The sequence below is a fragment of the Coturnix japonica genome, chromosome 26, assembly GCF_001577835.2.
Source record: "Coturnix japonica isolate 7356 chromosome 26, Coturnix japonica 2.1, whole genome shotgun sequence".
Taxonomy (NCBI): domain Eukaryota; kingdom Metazoa; phylum Chordata; class Aves; order Galliformes; family Phasianidae; genus Coturnix; species Coturnix japonica.
In genome coordinates, this window is record NC_029541.1 from 4,157,167 (window position 1) to 4,177,970 (window position 20,804).

At 50.1% G+C, this 20,804-nt stretch overlaps 1 protein-coding gene across 2 annotated transcripts; it reads right to left on the minus strand.

Annotated features, from left to right (window-relative positions):
• Positions 1-123: 123 nt before the first annotated feature.
• UHRF1BP1 (UHRF1 binding protein 1) lies at positions 124-20,356 on the minus strand. 2 transcript variants are annotated; one of them, XM_015885139.2, is made up of 21 exons: positions 20,213-20,354; positions 14,946-15,108; positions 13,863-13,901; positions 13,482-13,573; positions 13,101-13,290; positions 12,802-12,942; positions 11,762-11,932; positions 11,298-11,475; positions 10,843-10,929; positions 10,434-10,598; positions 9,791-9,933; positions 9,262-9,403; positions 8,671-8,864; positions 6,789-8,329; positions 6,377-6,570; positions 5,745-5,896; positions 5,512-5,659; positions 4,561-4,826; positions 3,832-3,940; positions 3,530-3,642; positions 124-3,110 (listed from the first exon to the last, which is right to left on the minus strand). In XM_015885139.2, the coding sequence occupies exons 1-21, from the start codon at positions 20,254-20,256 to the stop codon at positions 2,985-2,987; spliced, it is 4,398 nt and encodes a 1,465-aa protein (XP_015740625.1). In that variant the 5' UTR covers positions 20,257-20,354; the 3' UTR covers positions 124-2,984. The 2 variants fall into 2 exon arrangements, with proteins under 2 accessions (XP_015740625.1, XP_015740626.1); XM_015885140.2 differs by lacking the exons at positions 124-3,110; positions 3,530-3,642; positions 3,832-3,940; positions 4,561-4,826 and having other exon boundaries at positions 5,542-5,659; positions 6,396-6,570; positions 20,213-20,356.
• Between the last annotated feature and the right edge of the window lie 448 nt (positions 20,357-20,804).

Here is a 20,804-nt window from a genome sequence, read left to right on the forward strand (position 1 = left end):
AAACTGATGTTTCTTAAGTCATCATTTGGCTGTTCCTCCCAAAGGCAGTTGTACGGAGCTGCCTAGAATCCATATACAGTCAGGAACGTGAGGAAGGAAAGGGGGGTAAAAAGTGCACGAGCCTGCAAGGAGGTTAACAAGTTTAATTTCTTGTCATGGTTCACAGAACCAGTAAGTGCAAGAGTGGAAATTACAGCAACAAAATTCCAATACTGCCTAAAATTCAAGTTCAGACTTGTACATTGCCCACCTGTACATCCAGTAATCCCCTTTGAGCACACTTCTAACTAAATGTAAAAGATGCTGAGGCCACATGCTTTTCCTAAGGTAACTGCCATGTAGTTACACAAAGGATTAAGTTGGCTCTCATAACGTAGAGTCCTTAAACAAAAGGCTCTAAAAAGTAAACTTTGCTAATAGTCATCAGTGGAGCTTTTGTCCTCCCACACCTACACGTGGTAGAAAGGAAGGGGATGGTGTTTTACAGTACTTCTCTCACTTAAAGCAGAAGACAGTGGAAGTGATTTAATTCTTACCCAGATCTGGGGCACTTGAGTTGCTGAAGCAAAAGATTTGCTGCCAACAGCTCAGGCCCAGCTCTGGTCTGTCTGCCCACATGGAAAGAGAGGTAAGGAGTTCTGTGACACTGCAAATAGGCACCACGTTGGAGAAAACCCCTTCTGCCCATCCATCCCCGTGCTGGCTGGAAATGAAGCCTGACTTCTACTCAAACAAAAAGTCATGACGTGAAAGAAGAAAGGAACCTCCCATTTTCAAGCAGTTAGTGAATAAGAAGTCACACCATTGCATTCCACCTAAGGCAAGTGTTCTTGCGTTCCTTGCTTCACACAGAAAGAGGAAAGCACAGAAGTACAGAGGTTGACCTAAAGTTCAACTTCTGCTCATGTGGGCTTTGTGCACTTCATAATGATACTTACAGTGAGCTTTGCATATAGGTTTGTTTCACAGCAAGTCCAGAGATACACAGAGGCTTTGTGACCTCCTTCCTCAATTACTCTGAGAACTGCTCAAGAAAAGAGTTTTATTTCACTATGGAAGATAATTTGCATTTCTGACCCTTGCTTTTACTTACAGATTCTATGCACGAGGCAGTATTGGTGCAGGACTTCCTGCTGATGCTTAGAAAGTTAAAGTGCATTTTCCCCTAGAGAACAGGCCTGACAGGCTGCTCCAGAACGATCCTCCATCACACACAGCAACACAGACCCGAGGTGTGCACCGAGCAGGGGATGGGTCACAGAATGAGCTCCAGAGACAACAGCAAAGTTGTCTAACAGGAACCAGGAGGGCCTCACATCCTTGTGAAAGGCACAGCACCAAACATCAGCTCCAGCCCAGGCAGTGGGCGGCGGGCGCACAGCCCTCTGCCAAAGGCAAACTCTCTTTCCTTTCCATTCATCTGTGCTCACCCACTTCCAGTTTCCAGAAGGAAGGCCAGGCTCCTGCTGCTGTCACAGCTGATTGGAGGCACGGCCAGTCACAGCTTGGCAGGCAAAGACACCAAAGCGCTGCAGTTCAGCAGCATGGCCTGCCCCGAGGCTGTTCGGACCCCACATCCGAGCACTACTCCCAATGAATGTTGGTCAGGGCTACCTTCAGCATAATGGAATCAGACACTGAATGACACTGATGATCCTAAAGTGACAGCAGACCATCAGCCTCTGTCTCTTTACAGTCACTGAGCCAACAAACACAGCAAGGGATGATCCCAGCTCTCCACAAACCACAGCCAGCAGCACCTCTGCACCCAACCCCGCACTGCAAATATGTCCCTATTGCCCCCAGAGCTACAGGAGAGCTCAAACAATACCAGGAGTGTCTGTTAAAGCGTCTGTAAACTGCTCAGCAGCTCCAGAGCTGGGCAAAGGGACAAGTGCATCAGAGCAAACTCAGCTCCTACATCATTGCTTTCTTTTGCGTAGCTCCCAGGCCTCAGCTACTCGTGGCTTGTAGATCAGAGGCTGTTCCTTGCATAGCAAACAGGATTAAAATCTTCTATTACTTTAGTTCAACTAATTACAATGAAGTAACACTTACAAACACACACACAGAATACAAACCCTGCTCATTTGCAGCTCCATCCCACAGTGAGCAGTGCCAGCCTGCACCCTCCTCCTGACCCACACACCAGCATCCCTGCTAAGTCATCTAACACCGAGTGTGAGCTCAGGGCTATTAAAATACATGACCCTATAGGAGTGCAGGCAGCTATTCCTTGGTGCTCCCTCTCTCCACTGGTGAAACTTGGAAACAGAATGGTTTAAGGACACCCCAAAGGAAATACAAAGGCCTCACTCTATGATTCAGCCAACTTCCATCACCCCTATTCTTTGACTGTAACATTAAAGACAGATTAAACAGCACTTGGTAATGAAATAATGAATTCCTCTTTGCTTCTGCATCAGTGTGTTCTCTGTGTGACAATACACAAGCTTTCATATCACAGCTCCAAGCCACATTTTCTGCCCTACCTATTCTCTGCCACTCCTTGATGTGGTGAATTTAACTGCACTCCTTTTGCCCTCTGGCACGTGGCATTGGGCAAGAACACAAAGAGGAAGGCTGAAAAAAAAGCAGAAATCCCAATGCCAACCATCTCCAAGCAGAAGGGCTGAAAGCAAACTTGTCTTCTACCACCATGTGGATGAAGAGCCACGGTGTCCCCACACCAACTTCAGACCTTTAGTTTGCAGACTGAGCGCTGCCCTGGCTCAGTGGTAGCACCATATTGCCAGGACAGAGGGAAGTGGCAGCACACAGGTAACTCCTCATCCCCGCCGTGCTGCTCAGCCAAGCTCTGTCCTTTCTCCCTGTATGAAGAGTATTTCACAATCACAGTTGGTTTCCACTCTTTGTGACCATCAGTCTCCAGGAGGTTGACCTGTTTAGCAGCAATGTAATCAAACTCGCCGCCGTAGTGCTGGTGGTGGTCTCCACTCCTCCTGAGCAGCTGCCGCCTGCTGTCAGAGCTCAAAGAGGGGATTGTATTTCCTAATTTCCTGCAGAAGACGAGCCTTGTCCATGTTGGCTTCTGCAAGGGCTATTTTCGTGTTCTGAAGCTCTCTTTGCAACTCTGGTATTTCCTTTAACTTCAAGAGACAGAGAAAAAGAAAAACCAAGCAGGAGTTTAGGAAGGTGAGCAGCAGGGCAGATCTAACTGCACTGATATACACACAGAGCTCACTGACAGAGACCCAGCTTGATTCACAAAGAACTTCTATAACTGGCACCCAAGGACTTCTATACCCATCAGAGATGTATTTCTAATGACTGTTTTCTGTTAAAACCTCCCTTTGCATTTCCAGCCATAGGAGCAAGGCCTGCAGCAAGCTGGCTGATCCCTTAATCCTCTGAATGCCCCGTAAAAGGAGGCACAGACCGCCTTTCTTTGCACTCCCTATCTGCAACACACCACACCTACCAGTAACTGCAAACAGATGCAGACAAAAGGCCTCATTTTCCACCTCCCACCAGCTATCTGGTTGTCTAGACAGCAGCAGTGACTCACCTGCAGTCCATGAATCCCTCCTGCTGGTGCTGCCAAAACACACTGTGCTGCCTTCAGGTCCTGAAGAACCGACACAGGTTTGTCTGGTTTCGGTGAGTCCTCCCTGTGTGGAGCTGGGAAACAAAAAGCACAGAGAACATTTCAGGTGTGGATATTGATAGGACAGGATTGAGAGGACTGAAAGAAAAACCTGGATGCTCTTTTTGCCTTCAACGGGGAGAAAAGATTTATATCTTATCCCCATTTTAAAATCACCTCCAGCAGAGCCTAGAGAATCAAATGCATCTCCTGATATTTCTCACCTGTTAGGTAGAAAAGTCCATCATCTCTGCGCTTCACAAGGACGTGATCTATCGCCAAAGTGATGGGAACAGGGCCGGGGGAGGTGGGGTATATCTGGGGGCTGTCATCCTGAGAAATTAAAACAAAGAACAGGCAGACAAAGAAGAGATTAGGCCTGACTTTATTTACACAGAGCTGCACTTGAGACTTAATTTGTGCCCAAAGGACTGGCAGGGATCACAGCCCAGTTCTGCCATATCCATAACAAAGCTGGGCAGAGGCCAGTTCCCCTCAGGTTACTCTCACAGTTGTCCTGCAAACTCCTGTTTCAAAAACCTATTAAAACGAAGCCAATATCTTGAAGTCTGGAGAGTTTCATGTTGCTGTGGTTCCTGCTTGTCCCCAGCTTTACACCAACCATCTCTTACATAATGTGGGTTTTTCCACCCATAATTCTTTATATGCTTACTAAAAAGGTCAAATAATTCCCTTTTCACACAAGCACTCGGGGAAGAGGTATTTAATTCTCTTTCCCTTGAGTCTGCAAATAGGTCATCAACAAAGCTGGGGAGAGAATCTGAATGTCAGCCTCCTGTTTCTCCACGATCTGAGCTTGTGTTACTCATTTGTCCATTAGAAACAAAATAAAACACCATCAGGGAAACGGGAGACAGACACCGCAATCCCACAGCATCCTTACCCATGCAGAACATTGCAGGCGAGCTCTACTCAGTTCCCCACACACCCACCTTCAACGTGATTTTGGCATCCACGACTTCAATCTCCATAGGGATCACCTCTGGGATAACTTCATCCTCAAGGAAGGGGCCGAGGTTGGTAAGGAAGGACATGAAGAACTCTGCGGTGTAACTGCGGACCAGCATTTGAAGGAAGCCGTTCTGAACAGCCAGTGGGGAATGCAGAGCAGCATTTGGTCCTGCTTCAAGACGCAAACACACTTCTGGCTGGGTCTGAGCAGCTTCAGGGGCTGGAGGCTTCTCCATGTCTGCATCTCCTGAAGCAGAATGAATCATGGAAGCAGAGAATCATTAATGTTGGAAAACAGCACTAAGGCCACAGTGCTCATCCAGTCCCAACCCCCTGCTATGTGCAGGGTCACCAACCAGCAGCCCAGGCTGCCCAGAGCCACATCCAGCCTGGCCTTGAATGCCTGCAGGGATGGGGCATCCACAGCCTCCTTGGGCAACCTGTTCCCATAAGAAATAAGACCAGGTTTCAAAACACAAGGAGCTACCAGCAGAACCAGGCTCATTAATCCCTCGGGCCCACCCACCTTTCTCACCATCTCAGCACATTACAAAACCAGCCTTCATTCAGCATTTGCACGAGTTGAACAGAACCTCTCAGCCTCCCAGAGCTGCTCACCACCACCCAGCCTTGGATTCGTTGTGCCCCCTCGTGGCTACAGGCAGCATGGATAAATAACAGCCCAACTTTGCATGTTCGTATTTAAAAGCTAAGAACTCAGGGTTTCCTTAGGGAGCTTTATCCCTCTTTTTGCTGATTTCATGCATCTCAGAAGATAATTAAACATTCCCTATGAAGGATGAGAGCTTCACTGTGCTGGACACCACAGCTTGACCGTACAGGCACTTCAGCTTTGTGAATGTTGAAGTTAGAATGGAAGTTGCCTTGAGAGCATTTGGCAGACCAGCCAATTGTAAAAGCCACAACCTTACCCAGGTAGCCACGCAGGTACTGCCACATCCCAACGTTGTTCAGCTGCTCTGGAACCACATTCATGACTTGTACAGCAACAGATAAATCATCACCTCGTGCCTCTATCGCACAATTCACCCCATTCATCTTCAGTACCAGGACAGACACCTGAAACAGAGAGGGACGAGCTCAGCCACGTGGTTCACCTCCAGGTTCTGTCAGAGGCAATATCACAAAGGAACGAAGCTCTGACCAGCTGCAGGCTGGGCTCTTCGCTCTGGGAAGCTGTGCTGTTTATTTCAGGAGATGCTCCACTCTCATCCTCTGCCACCAGGTTTGCTCTGCTGCCTGCATTGCTGTGCACCTGGGTAAGGTGCCCTGAGGGGAGAGGGTCCAGGCTGGGCTCTGGAATAAAAGTGGCAACAGCAACAGCTCGGTTCTTGTTTCTTTGTCTGTTTTTAAGCAGTTCTTGTCTCCGCATCTGCCTTAATCTCATCACCTAAACCATTCTCCACTCCCCAGTTCCTTGGATGAATCTAAGCAATGTGCAGCTGAAGCAAAGTATACTGCAGTGCCCTACTTCCAACCATCCCTTATGAAACCCTCCCCAGAAGCTGTGGGACATCTGTGTGTGTGTCCCTACACACTGGCTCTATTATGGCCAAATGTCTCAGAACAACACGGTAATGGTGCTAGGAGAGCCCTCCCGCTCATTTATTCTCTTCATCTCAAGGAAGGCATCTACAGAAGCATTAAGAGCCTTTATGGGTGAAATGCTCATCCTCCTCAAAAGGAACGAGTGTGTAAGAACACAACATGAGCCAAAGCACCATTAACTGGTGTGAAATAAGAGTGGGGATGCGGACACAGCTGGACCCTGGTTACCAGAGTCTGTGAGCATTACAAAGCCATCGCTGCCATCGCTGTCCACAGACAGCCCATCCTCAGGACCACTCCCATCCACAGACGTGCTGTCAAAGGAATGTTGGGATGATGTCCTCTTCATGGAGAAGAAACGCATCCGGCTGCTGCCACCCCCTGGAGTCACTGCCCCTTCTTCTGCTTTGGGCACGGAATCCCTACAGAAAAACAAAGAGAAGGACAAAGGCAAACAGCTCAGCATCAGGATTACATCAGGATTACTGCGCTATACACTGCATGCCTGCAATGCTGGCTATAGCGTACTTCTATCATCCCCAGGAGATGAAGGTCTGACATCTCTCTGGTCCACACAGTACACAAATGACCTACAGCTTCCCTCCCTCCCAGCAGCCCCACAGGAGAACAGCCCACTCACTTGGCTGGGGGCAGAGAGAGCATTTTCTGCATGGTAGAGGTCATCTTCTCCCGGCTCAAGCTCAGAGCATCTTTTGTTATAGACATAGCTTCTTTGGTGAGGTCCATTGTAACATGCAGAGCTTCCTTGGTGGCATCCTTTGTCATATGCAGCGCACTAGACAGCTCCACCTCTAGGTTCTTCAAAGGGACGAGCTCTGCCTGGCCATTGAGAGTGGGATTCCCCCCTCCTGGGGGGCCGGCACTGGCTGAGGTTGGGCTGATGGGGAGGGCAGGAGGAGGGCTCTGAGGGTGGCTGCTGGGCACTTCTGCTCCTTCTGCAACCAGGGCTTCCACAGCTTCGTGTGCTTCCTCTATCAGACCTTTCTCCTCCATGCTCTCACTCGGTGCAGCTGCACTCAGAGCTCCATCACTGGCAGATTTTGGCACACCGGTTACACTGGTGCCAGCATTTTCAGCCTCATTGTCCTCCAGGACCTCTGTGGTGCTGCATGCTCCCTTCTCTGAACCAGCCTCAGATTTCTGCTCCTTCTCTTCAGCTGCCAATCCCTCCTTGCTGTCTGAAGGTGAAAGCTCAGACTCTATCAGGCTTGTTGTATCTGAATCAAGGGATTTGGGTTCCAAGCAGGAGCCTTCCGTGGGGTTCATGAGCAGGGCCACCTCAGCACTGTGGAACATAACTCCTATTGAAGCAGACATGGGATCTAAAGGACACCCAGTCATCTCCTGGGTATCTCGGGTCAGCTGCTCCTGTAGTGTTTGCAGAACCTCTTTCATCCTGAGCAGCACCAAGTACTGGTAGTGGTTGAGACGAACTTTGACATGGACAGAGGAAGACAAAAGCACATGGATATCAGCAGAGGCTTCCAGCTCTTTGTCATCTACCCCATCATTAAGTTCACACTCAGATTCTCCCAAGGCATCCATCGTCTCTGGGATCTTGTGGATGCTCTTCAGATCCTGGTCAGTTCTTGATCTTTGACAGACCCCGTGTTCTCTGGGTAGGTTCTCATTCTTGGAGTGATTGCTAAAGCTGGCAGAAGGCTTCATCTTCAAATCAGGGACAGATGATGGCTGTCGTTTAGATATCCGGGCTTGGCCCCATCTCTTGGGAAGACAGACCCAAACGGAAAGGGGAAATGGGTCAATAAAGCTCAGGGCTCTGCCCTTTGAGCTCTCAGCACCCTCGAAGTCCAGGCAAAGCTCAGTGAAATTCACAGACCACAGATCCTCAGAGGCGGAGGTTTTACGCAGCGGCTGAGGAAAACCCGTCTGCTTCTGAGGTCCATCATCCACCTGGTAGGCATGGCGCAGGAAAAGGGTATGGAGGAGGTTAAAGTTGTCCTGGGAACGTGGGAATTGGGTGTAGCTGGAGTGGAAGAATTCAGAGCCAGCAAATCTACGGAAGAGGCTCTGCAGGTCCTGGCAGCTGCAGAAAGGAGCGTGTCGGGTGTTGGTGGCGGCCATCTCTGACGTGCGAATGCAGAGCGCCTGCGGGCGGTCCCGATGGGCACAGACTTGCTTCTCCACGGGGATGCTGAGCTGTAAGGAAGACAACACAAGTAAAGCAGGAGGAGGGGAAATGGAGAGAACCCACTGGGGATAGAAGGAGAGTCAAAGCAGCTTCCAAAGTCCAGAAAGCAACTTCTGGTTACCTGAACCAGCAATTCCTCCTCAAAACTGCTTTGACAACTACTGACTGGTCTGCCTGCTCTGAAGTAGAACTCAAACCTTTGTTTTATGGCCCATAGATGAAAACAAAACCAACGCAAGCAGTGGACAGAAGAGAGTTGGAGGCTTTGTTTGCTCATCCTGGACTCCAGCTATTCCCACCACAGAGAGGGAGAGGACACTGCTGGGAAGAGGGGGGGAAGGAGAGTCACCTTCAGCCTGAAGCCGTCCAGTCGAACATCAACGTGCTCATCACGTTTGCCTGAGTCCTCCAGCTTGTAGATGGCTTTGAACTGCTCCAGGCTGCGATAAAGATCCAGACAGAAGAGGTTTATCCAGAGCATGCTTGCTGTATCCAGGGTCAGTGTCAGACCATTCAGCTGCACATACAGGTTTGGGCAAGGAACTGGAATGAAACGGAGTCAAATTCAGTACCTGCACTGCAAACAGCAAAGCATGGGTTTAATATCTGCCTCAAAACAGACTCTCACACCAGGGCAGCTGCAGAACACTGAGAGCTCCCCAGGGAACCCCAAGCATTAACCAAAGCAGGTCCTTTCAAACGCTCTCGGATTCATTATTTGTCAAGTACAACTTTCCCTCCACGTTTCACACCAGGCAAACTCTAAACCACCATCCCCATGGGGTTAAAAAATACTCATTTAGAAAGGCAAACCTGCAAACACTGGGGAGCCAAAAGGACACCCAGAGGACCTCCAGAATGGTCAACACGCCTCAAGTATTACAACCTGCCTGATTCTTAAAGGAACTTGTGAAAGAAGGTGCTAACCTTGGAGTATTACCTGGAAAGTCTTGATTGTCTGGGAAGTAATACTCTGTGAATTCAATGTGGATTGCAGAGACCTGATCGGGCAGGTTGAGGAATTTTCTACTACACGAAAGCAAGGTGGAAGGTTTCTTACTGTGCTGGCCAGCTGTGGAAACCTGGAAACAGAAATGGCATGGAGATGTACAGAACCTGCATGTGGCAATAGGAAGCATCCCAGTAAGCCTGCAGCCTCCTACACTCAGCGTGTCTCATTTACACATCAAACACACTCGGCTTTCCAGTCGTGATTCAACTTTCTTCTGTGTGCCAACACTGTTAACTCCTCTCCTTCGAGGGAATTCATCGCCTTAGATACACATCTATCCTTCCAGCATTTAAAAGGGGATGATAAACAGGAGGGGAACCAACTTTGTACAAGGGTAGGCAGTGAGAGGACAGGGGAGGATTAAGTGAGTTTTGTGCCATTTATTTGCACCATATCCAATGAAATCTTGTTCCCAAACAACTGCTACTGCTGACCCCAGGCACTGCTCAGACCCCACCTGGTGAACATCCAAGTCATCCACACGCAGCAGCACACAGCTGGACCGCAGCCGGTGCCAGGGAGGGTGTCGGAGCTGGGGCAGACTGCAGGGAGCTCCACGGCCCTTCTCTAATGGGCTCTTATGAGGACTCGACGACGTATCTGTGGGGATGGGAAAGCAGAAGGGTTTTACTCCTTCATAGTGAACGTCACTGTCAGCTCCAACACATACATGCTTATGGAGCAGAATTACCAGCCCCAGGATTAGAAACAGATGGGCACAGCCAGGCAGGAAACAAAAAGCCAACACTCAGTGCTTGTAAAGGAAAGACACAGCGAAGGATCTGCACAATCTGCGCCAACAGAAGATCTTCAGCTACACTTCAGCCACCTCCTGCTGCTCAGGCTACTTCATTTACTCGTTATATATACACTTAAAGGGGAAAAGAATAAGCCAGGTGTGCCCATTCTTGCTGCACTATTATTCCAGTATAAAAGTGACTGCACTTTGCCATTCAATTCATGATTTTTGGTGTTCTATGCATTTCTGAAAAGCAGATCAAGCTGCTAAGAAAGGGAACAAGAGATATTGCTTGATTGCTGGATGGAGAGCAGCCGTCACCACCTCCAGCTTCATCAGGAGTTTAATCCAACATCATTACCTGCTTTCTTTTTGAAGGGAGAAAGTGGAGTCTTGGCAAAGGCAGCGTCCATTTCTTCATAATGCTTCTCAACCTTGCTCTGAAATTCACTGACCAGCCTTTTTGCCCACTGTCCCCGCGTCTCCATTGCCTCGCTGTACCTCACCCAATGCTTGCAGGCATCTCCTGCATTAAAGTAAACACACCAGCTTTTAGATTAGGCTCCTGCATACTCACAACCCTCTTGCTCCCCCCCTTAAACCAATATCAATCTGTAAAGCACCCCCCCCTTGATCGGTATCACACTCTGGTGCTGCCCCCACCAGTGTTTCAAACACAAGCATTGGGAAGAATCCTTGCTCTGCCTGAAGCCTCACAGAGTCACCATTCTGCAAGTTCTTTTTAGGCTGGAAGGACAGGCTGCCCTTACCTGCCCTATGGAAAGGATAATAGTCAAAAGCCATCCTCCTGAAGGTCAGCTGTATAGCACCGCCCAGCATCCCATGCTTCAAAGAGCCTGTGAGAAATGGAACAAAGAAAACTATGATCAGCTCTGTAACCCAAGCCCTGACTCAGGATAATTCGGAACAATGCTGCTTTGATTGCCATCACTGTTACCATGGCTGGTATCTGCTTTTATAGAGCCCCATCAGAATCTCATCCTAAGTTAGGAAAAGGGGAATTGAATGTAACAAGGCAACAGTTTATACCGTAGGAACCAGATCTAGAATCTCAAATGCCAGATCAGAAGACCCCACTGCTTTCCAGGCTCCCATTAATTCCACTTCTAACTACAGCAGTCGGGGGAGTTTCAAGAGGAAAATTCTCCTTTGAGAGGGAAAAGGACTCAATCACTTTTTTCCTCCTGGTGCTGCTCTGTGTTACCTGACTCTCGAGTGTGGCTGTCGTCACAGATGTGCAGGTCCAGGCGTGAGATGAGGAGGTGGTAGGATGACTCTTTCATGTCATGTTTATCGAAGTACTGACCAATGCTGGTTGCATTTGGGCTGACTCCAAATGGTTGAGACCAGGATTGCTGGGCACTGGGAGCTGGTGGTGTGATCTGTTAGGAGACAACAAGCCTGGTAAGAGCTCACCTTGGAAGGTATTCTGAGATCAAGATGGCAAAGTATTCCTGATGCTCCCTCCATGTAATCTCACTGCACTACATGCATAGCCCTCCTTCCCCAGAGCTTCCACTAACAGTGATATTCTTCTTCCCCCTCTAGAAACACTTCTTGCCCTCTGCCCTATGTATTTATTGAAGGACATTCAGCAACCAGTTACTCAGAGCTCTCTGTTTTCTCCTCTTCCTTTACAATCCAACACCCGAATCATGTCTCACTCACCTGCACTGAGTCTGGTGCCAAACTCTTCCTCTGCTGAGCAGATTTCTCCATGGCTTCACTCAGAGACTCCGCATATTTCATCATTGCTTTCAGCTGAGAGTCTGTCAGCACCCAGAGAAGGTCGTCAAGGAGAAACATCAGCTTCGATGCCATCACGTTGCAATCTTTGGTCTGAAAACAGCAAGGAGGCGTCAAGGACCAAGAACTGCTCACAGTACACTCCTAAAAATACACAGAAGCTGCAGCACAAAATAGAGATGAGGCTCTGAAACTCATCTGAGAGAGAAGTTAACCCAGCTGGTGAATGCCCACATTGCTCCCATCTGAGAAGGAAAGGAGCCAAAGCTGCCTTCCCTTTGGAAGGGAAACTGCTGGCCATTTAAGAAAGCAGAACAATAGATGATCATTTTTCGCAACTTCTCATCACACTCAATTACCATCACACTTGTATGGTGACAATAATGAAAAGATGGTAGCTATAAATACCCAAAAGGTTATTTACAGGAAAAACTCACCCACATGGAAGCTGGGAACCACTGAGGCAATCTCCACCATGGAGCAATCTCCAAGAGATGCTGCCTTAGTGGTGGTCAGCCCTTAAATGAGGTCTGGAGGAGGAGTCAAGCTCCATCCCTTCTGGGAGCACAGCTACATTACTCTCACCTGTGCTCCCACAGCTGACCCCAACACTTGCCTCAGCTGATTAATCAGAGGTTCAGGCTGTGATTACCAGTTTCCCATACAACACTTCTGCTGGCAGCTAAAAGCAAAGCTAGCAGACCTCCAGCTCCCTGTAAACAGAGGACAGATCTCCTTGGGATGAGAAAACAGGTTTTAAGACTTGCTCCACACACATTATTCCCCCCTGAGAAATAACCTGCTTTGACACTTGGTTAGAACACAGCTGTTTCCAATAGAAAGCAGAGCGACACATCAGGGCTCAGTGCTTGTGAAGGAAACAAAGCGTGGCTGAGAGATGTGGGAGGAAATGTGCATCATCACTGCAGAGGACGCACCCAAAGGACGGGTGAAACACTCACCCTTCTCTTGAGAGAGATCTGTATCCTGCCCTGGTTTGTAATGAGTCTCAGAGGAGTAGAGACAGGATCCTGATCACCATTGTCAGTCGCATCTGCTTCAATGCGGAGTGTCTGCCAGGTGAGTTCTTTGAATGTCAAAACCTGCCCAGAAAGAGGAAAACAGGGAAATGCTCAGATTAAACCAAACCCCTGAAGGACACAGAATGAAACAAGGGCACAGGGAACCACCCGACACAGCTTTCCTCTGTGGTCCCTATACAAAAACATGTGGCCCACATGAACACCTGAAGGCTCTTTACCTCCCCTCTCTGTGGATCAGTGATGCGGGTGAGCCGCAGGTCGCTCTGTTGCCAGTTGGGGTTGACGCTGTAGCCCTGAAGCTGCCATAGCTCAAAAGAAGCGTGAAAGGCCTTGGAGTGAATCTTGATAGTGATGGAATTGACAACAATAAACATCCCCTCCACAACCTTCTCAGCAAAGCCATATTCACTGCAAAGAGAAGATCCTTTAAGTCATCGGGGAGAGACTGTGGTATGAATCGAGAGCCTCCAAGGTTTGCAAGCAACATCAGAACCACTAAAAGCAGAAACCCCAGAGCTCAGAGGTTAACTCTGGAGAAGAACAGCCCATATCCAAACCCCAGTATGGCAGAAAGAAGCCTCAGGGCTCAGGGCTCTGACCTTTGGCCGGCTGCAAGTGCAATGGGAGACTGTCCATTGGGCGGCCGAGGCTCTTCACACGTCCGCATCTCTACCTCCACTTTGTCCAGATACTGGGAAGACAAAGCACAGGAGAAGTAAATACAAGACCGAGGGGAAAACAAACACAAAGCAGGCACAACATTGCTATGGACTTCAGCATGAGCTCAGCCCAGCTGTGCCCTGCAGGGAAACAGGAATCCTATGGGAGGTCACCCTGCATCTAAAAGAACTACTCTTGGGATTCCCCCTCCCCAGCTCTCTAAAGGCCTGGAGGCTTCAGGCTGCCATCAGAGCATGCACTTCATGGTTTCCTTTTACAGAATTAGGAAGAGAAGGAATGAACAAGAGAATAAACGTTACCAAACAGATTGGGTGCGTTTTCAGTTTTGTCCACTGGATCTGAAACAATAAAGGTAAGGTTACAAGCGTCACTTTTGCACTTGGAAGGTCACACTCAGATTCCCCCTCCTCCCTTATAGAAAATGCTGCTATTGCTGGAAGTCAGGTCACTCTTCTGAAGACTCCATATAAAACAAAACGATCTTAATTGATTTTCTTGCAGCCACACTTAACTCTGCAGCCCTTGTACAAGGGAGGACAAATGTTTGCTGCTATATTAAGCAGTTCTGAGTCTAAAAACAGACAGAACAGATCCAGTGAGTAAGACAGGCTCATTTTCATTCTCACTTGGCAGAGTAGAACCATCGCAGCAAGACTCTTCCATGCACTAAAACACAGCGTGTTCAAGTAACGCAGCTATGGTTAGAACCAGCTGAGATTAAACAGGCTGAAAACAAATCAATTTTGTGCTCTAAAAAGCACGAGGAGGAAGATTTCTAGGAGGGGTCAGAGTGCAAAAGTGCAACTGTCCACGTGTGCCCAAATTGAGCCATTATACATAAAAACAGCCAATGGGGGCTGAATGAGCACAGCCTGCACCGCTTTCCATGTCTGCCATTCACATCTTTCTTAAGAGCTGCGTTTTCAACAATGAAGAGCTCAGCTCAGTTTGCTTTATGGTGCCTCACAGCATCATCAGGCTTTCAGATGACAGCTCTCCATTTGTCTCTGCCTCCTATTCCCACTGGAAGCCTGCACTGATTCCTTAGCATTGAAAACACAAGGCGGTGGGGATGAGAGAAGACACAGAGAACGGCTCAGCTATCAAAATAACAGGAGGTAATGGGGAAACAGAAAGGCCTGTAAAACCCTGAGGTGCCTGGGGGTAACGAGCAGGGAGTCATTCCTCACCATTTCTTCTATAGAACAGTGCCAGGTCTTCAATTAAAGCTGATACATACAGGCTTGGTACAAGCAAAAGCAAGCATGCAGCTGAGCTGTGAGGCTCTTTGCCACAGCATGCTCTAAATATTAAATAAAGGGTGAATTGAATGAAGGGTGTGGATTGAGCCCAAGGACACGATCACAGCCCCGTCTGCTCACCCTGATGGACGCCTTGTTGCAGTAGACCCGGGTGATGGCGAGCCAGGTGGGCAGCTCCAGCACATTCTGCAGCACCTCCTCATCCAGCTCCAGGTTGGTCAGCTGCCCCTGCCCCTTCAGGGTGCTCAGGTTGATTTTGTCTGGTGAGAGATTCTTGGTAAAGCTACAAGAGAGGAGAGGAAAGACTCTAAAAGCCAGGCCAAACTGCTGAGACCCACGGAGCCTTTCAGAAGGGTGTGCTAAGTGCAAGGAATCTGCTTCCTTCTTTCTTAAAACCTTTTGACATTTTTAGGCCCAAAGCAAATTGGTTTTTCCAAAAAAAATCCACCAAAAAAACCCCAAATCCCTTCACATTTTGCTATTTGAGGGGACTTTGTTTATTTGTTCTGTTTCAATCAAACTCCAGGAACTGAAAATTCCACCTAAAGCCCCGGGAAGGCAGAATTCAGCAGAACTGCCTTAGGACAGAAATGAACCCAAACCAAAGCCCAACCACAGCAGGAGAACAACCCTGCTCCCCCCAGGAGCGATGAAGTGCTTTATTGCCCACATTTCTCCAGGTACTGAGGACAGAGGAAAGTCAAAGACCATCCATAAACTGTTTTTATTGCTGTCTCTTCAAACAAACTCTCTGGTCAGCAGGTCCAGTGCAACCCAACCCTCAGCCCAAACTCCCCATTGGCATCCATCACCCCGCTCCCTCTGCTCCAGTTCCTCCTCCTTGGGGTTTATTCTTGCATATATTCTGCTATTGCCCTCGTGGGCTTGAGATTTAAGCGTAACAGATGGAATGATTCCAGCAGGGCTGACGAAGGGCAGCAAGCTCTGCTGCAAACCTGCAAACCATGTCTCAGCAGAGAACTGCTTCACTCGGTGCATACGTGGGTCAAAAATAACCCCGGGTGTGCTGGGAAAGGAGGGTGAAGCTGTGACATCGGACACTGCGGGAGGGAGCAGCATGAAACACAACCCAGCTGAAACAAAACGTCTGCATTCCTCTGCAGGGAAAGGCTGCAGAAGGAGGAGAGCACAGCAGGCAGTGGATGGAAGCATCCTCAGCTGCACCCAATGCATGTTAGTGGGGTATATAGGAGCAGAGGTGATGATGTATGACTGCAAACTTGGAAGCTTGCAGCTGCCAGATTGAACAGAACTGCTTTGGTCACTGTCAGGGGAAGGACGGAGCTGTAAGAGCAGACGATGTGAGCTGCCTGCTGGCAGACTTGCATTCATACTCGTCAGCAGTAACATTTTTGGCAGCACGGATTGCTGGCCTAGAGAAAAATGAATGAAAACGGTGCCTATGAGGAAAGCAGACTGTGTGGGATAGTTGCTTTTTTTCCCCCTTAACTCTGGAAGGAGTCATGCAGCACTAAGCCGGCCAGCCCACAAAAAGTCAACGCAGAAAATCCTTTCCCACCCCTGATAGAGCCGTCCTGCACTCACAAGGGCATTCTGCAGCTGTGTACACAAGCACAAATGCATCCGCTCCCATGCCATGAGTGACAGCCTCCTTTCTAGCAGCATCTGCAGCCAACAGCCAATGGAGCATCACAGTCACCTGCACCCATGTTAAGCCTGATGCTGCAGGCACTGCAGCTCTCAACCAGCAGACGTGGAGTTGTGAACTGTGCCATCCCAGTGTCTGGGCAGAATAAAGGCCTTGCTCCTTCCTAAGCCGGATGAGTGAACCCTCAGCAGCTCTTTGGACCTGCCTGAAAAGCACCGTGTTCTTTCCAGGAGCCCTTGGCCTTTGGGATCCCCCATTACATCCTGTAGGTGGGCACAGGACTGTTCCTCTTTGCCCCATCATCAGCCTGAGCACATGGACAAGAAATGATGCCCCATTCACCAGCTGGGAGATCCAATGGCTGCAAACCCACTGACTGCAAGGAGGAGTTTGGCCATACATAAAACATCTCCATCTACACCTGCAGCTGCATCCAACAGATAAAAACCTCCCCTTGGAGCCACCCCCTCACACACAGACCATCACATCGGCACATCTTCCACCCCAGACCTCTTTGCAATTACCCACTAATCACCACCTACTGCACGCAACCAGCACCCACACAGCAAAACACTCGTCCCTATTAATATCCTCGTTACTATGGTTATTATATGCAAGAACTAATTAGCAGGACAGCAGCGACCTTGGCTTTATTTGGTGCCATGCATCATCCATCGGCAGGAGCCAATAACCCCCGGTGGTCGCCACTACAGCAGATGGAAAAGTACTGTGCAAAGCTCTGTGTTAGGGCAGCTCCCTTAATGCTGAGTGCTGTGAGCCACAGGTCAGGATTACATGGAGATAAAGTCACAAGTGGCAAAAGGAAAGGTCGGGAAGTGCTGAGTCCAGGGGGGCTTTCAAGGAACAGCAGAAGCTCTGACTGCAAAACACATCTGGGAATGAACCGAAAGGGGACTCAGGAGGAAATAAAACTGGGTGAGTGATGGGAACTGCTATAAAAAGGGAGGAAAACGGCGCCTTGGAGGCACATGGGGAGAAAAAGAAAAACCTTTTCAGGAAGCAAAACCACTTAAGTAGGTTTTGTACAACCCAGGAGCCCTCTGCCTGCTCACAGCGCTGCCCAGCACTGATAAAGGGCCAGACCACGCAACAGCCCAAATCCAAGGGCAGAGGCACTGCCAGCACAGAATGCCTCAAACAATTCCTTATCAGCTCTCCAGGCTCCCAGAGCAGCAGTTTATCTGCTGCAATGCAATACAATGCATCTGCAGCCAAAGGGCTCAGCAATTCAAGTCCAAGTGAAACCCTTGAGGACAACCCAGGTTTCCAAGCAGATGAAAGAGACTGCAGCACTCACCAAGGCTGCCTCCCTGCTCACACACCCCAAAGCACAATGAAAACCAGGAAATTAGGGGGATTTCTTACACTGCTGCCACCTCCTTTGGTACCTGGAGGCTGGTGAAGCAAAGCACAGCTTTAACCTGCATGGGACACGGGCTGGATGCTGGCAGGGTGGGACAGCACTGTGCATAGGATGGGTTTTGCTATTTGCAGCTCGTTGGCTGGGCGCTCACTGAGCTTTAAATGGCGCTGCCCCATAAAGGCTGGAACATGAAACCTCTGCAGCTGCCAGGGAATTTCCCAGGGCTGACCCTCAAGTGAGCAACAGTGCACAAAGAAAACAAGGAAGAAGCATGGAGAGCAAACACAGCACCCCACTGCCTGTGCCAGGCAGGAGCCCCACTGCTCTCACTGCTCATCTCGTGATCTGAGCCGGGTTTTGCTTTCCCAATGGCAGGAAATCCAAAGCAATGACATCATTCCGAGTCAGCTGAGCAGCACAGGGCTGAAGGAGCCCCAAAGAGATGAAACAGAGCGCCGGCAGCACGGGGAGGTTGCACTGCATCACTGCAATGCTCCACCAAGCCCAGCAGGAAGATGCATGCAGACCGAGCAATGGAAATGCAATTTCTCCTTGCATTTGCAAGAGCCTATTTAACATTCCACGCTGCTGCCTTGAGCTGAGGGGAGGCAGCTGCAAACAGCTGGTAGCAGCAGCAGCAGCTGATGTTTGTTTGGCCAAATGAGAGCTTGGCACAGTGCAGCACAGCAGCCCCATTAGCATTAGAGATTACCTTCTGTGAAAGATAAATGTCACATCCTGTCCTGCCTACCTTCCTCTTCCCCACCCCTGTTTGAACAAGGGATCAGTAGCTGCAAGTAACTACAATACATCAGGCTGCTGACTTGGCACTGCAGGCTTAGGGAGAGCGGCTGGAGAGGCACCAGGTGAGACCTCACCTCAAATAATGGGCTCAGGTCCCTGCAGGAAAAATGCTCAGGTGAAGGGCAGTGAAGTTGGTGAGGAGATGAGAAAGAGTGTGGGGAGGAGGAGCCCAGCACCCCACAGATACCAGGCAGGAGGCTCAGCAACGACGTGACCCATCTCCTTTCTCGGGTGACAAGAGATAGGACACGAGGAAAAGGTCTCAAGTGGCACCAGGAGGGGTTAGATCAGAATCAGAAAGGATTTCTCTATGGAGATGGCAGCCAAGTGCTGGAAGGGGCAGCCCAGGGAGGTGGTGGGAGTTTCATCCTTGGGGGGGGTTGATCCTTTGGTGATGGGACCTGAGGATCCTGAAGGACTTTTCCAACTTAGACAACGCTGTGATTCCATTACCTGGCTGAAAAGAACCCACTGAAAAGCAGGAACAGAACAACTGCAGCACACAGAGCTGGAATGGCAAAACATCCCCTTTGAATCCAGTACCAGCGTTCAAAATGCATTGCTGCAAAGTACCTGCAATATTGAACTGAGCACCCACAAATAATGCTTGAACTGAAGCTCTGCTTCAGCCTGCGGGAGCTGCTGCTTTCACCCAGCTCTCCTTGCTGCCAATGCAAAGGGCAGGAGGCTGCATCCATCACAGACCCATCAGTGCCATGATTTGAGATGGAGCAGCACAAGAATCCTGGCCATCCCTGATATTAGATGAGCAGAAATTCAGGCCCTGCTGCACACAGCTCTGAGCCCCAACCAATGCAGGTGGATGCTCCGTGCAGCTCAATTAAAGTTTGCAGGGATCGCTCCCAGGGTCCCAAAGCTCTGAGTGCAGCCTTGGAAGGAGCTTTAATCCTCAGCCCAGCATTGATGCCATGGGACGCCGGGTCTGATCTCGTGCCCCTCGCTTTACATCTGACTCTGCCAGAGCCACACACAGGACTCCATCACACACAGGACTCCATCACACACAGGTCTCCATCACACACAGGAGGGCACAGAAGCGGTGCCAGCGATGGGAGACCGCCCTGCAAGGACGGGCTGAGAGCTGAGAAATAAAGGGACGGTCTGCAGCGGGGTCTGTGTGACAGGACGAGGGGATGGGGTCACAAAGAGCGGAGTTGAGGCCGGATTTAAGGCAGGGTTTGCACTGCAAGGGGTTCATAGAGCGGCGGTGCTGCATCCCCAGGGGCTGCGGGCAGTGACGGTCCCCGTGCGCTGCAGGGAGCGGAACGGGCTGAACCATCAGCTCTGAGGGTCCGTCCCGGCTCCGCTCGGCTCCTCCGCAGGGAAACTGAGGCACCGGACCCAGCCAAGGTCAGCGCGGAGCCAAAACTCGCCGCCATTCCCCCCCACCGCCCGGCACGGCCGATCTGCCCCCACCGACACAAACAGCGGCCGGACACAGCGCACAGCGCAGCACAACGGCAGAACCACCGGGACACACAGCGGCCATAGGGACGGACCGACATCGTGTACCCCCCAAAACACACCGCCCCCCCCGCGGCTCCTCACCGGGACAAGTGCTTCAGGATCTGCTTCTTGATGATGGCGGCCATGCCGCGTTGGGGGGCGGGGGATGGGATGGGGGCGTTCAGCGCTGCAGCCGTCGGGTCCCCATCGCCGCCCCGCTCCGCTCCGCCCCGCCGCTCCCGTCCGCCCCCTGTCGGCACCGCACGGTCCCGTCCCTGCGCTGTGCCCGGAGGGGCGGCACCGAGGGTGGGAATAACGCGCTTATGGGGCTGTTCGGTCTGAAACACCAGCACAACGTGACACATGGACACGTTTACCGACCCCCCCCCTCCCCAGGCAGCCGCTGCAGCCCCGCACGACCATCCCTAACACCCAGCCCCCTCCTTAACCACAACCTCCCCGTTTCGTTAGGAATTAACAGCAATTAACGACCATTTCCCCAATGAGAGATCGCTGCAGGCTTTCTCAGCATCGCTGTTTTAAATGAAAGCCATGCGTGCTTGTGTAGAAACAACTCCTGGTTAAAGCAAGCTGTTGGTTGTACTTGTCTCTGGAAACTGTAAAGGTTTCTCTAAGGAAACCTTAAAAATCAAAGTGTAACACAAGTAAAAGGATGCAATGAGGAGCGACATCC

Excerpts from the sequence above, each read along its gene's own strand:
- UHRF1BP1 (XM_015885139.2), bottom strand. The coding sequence starts at position 20,256 with ATGGCCGCCATCATCAAGAAGCAGATCCTGAAGCACTTGTCCCG. Across the intron at positions 13,902-14,945 it reads GCAACAAGGCGTCCATCAGG|ATCCAGTGGACAAAACTGAA; the intron begins GTGAGCAGACGG and ends TTATTGTTTCAG. Across the intron at positions 13,291-13,481 it reads GCACTTGCAGCCGGCCAAAG|TGAATATGGCTTTGCTGAGA; the intron begins GTCAGAGCCCTG and ends TTCTCTTTGCAG.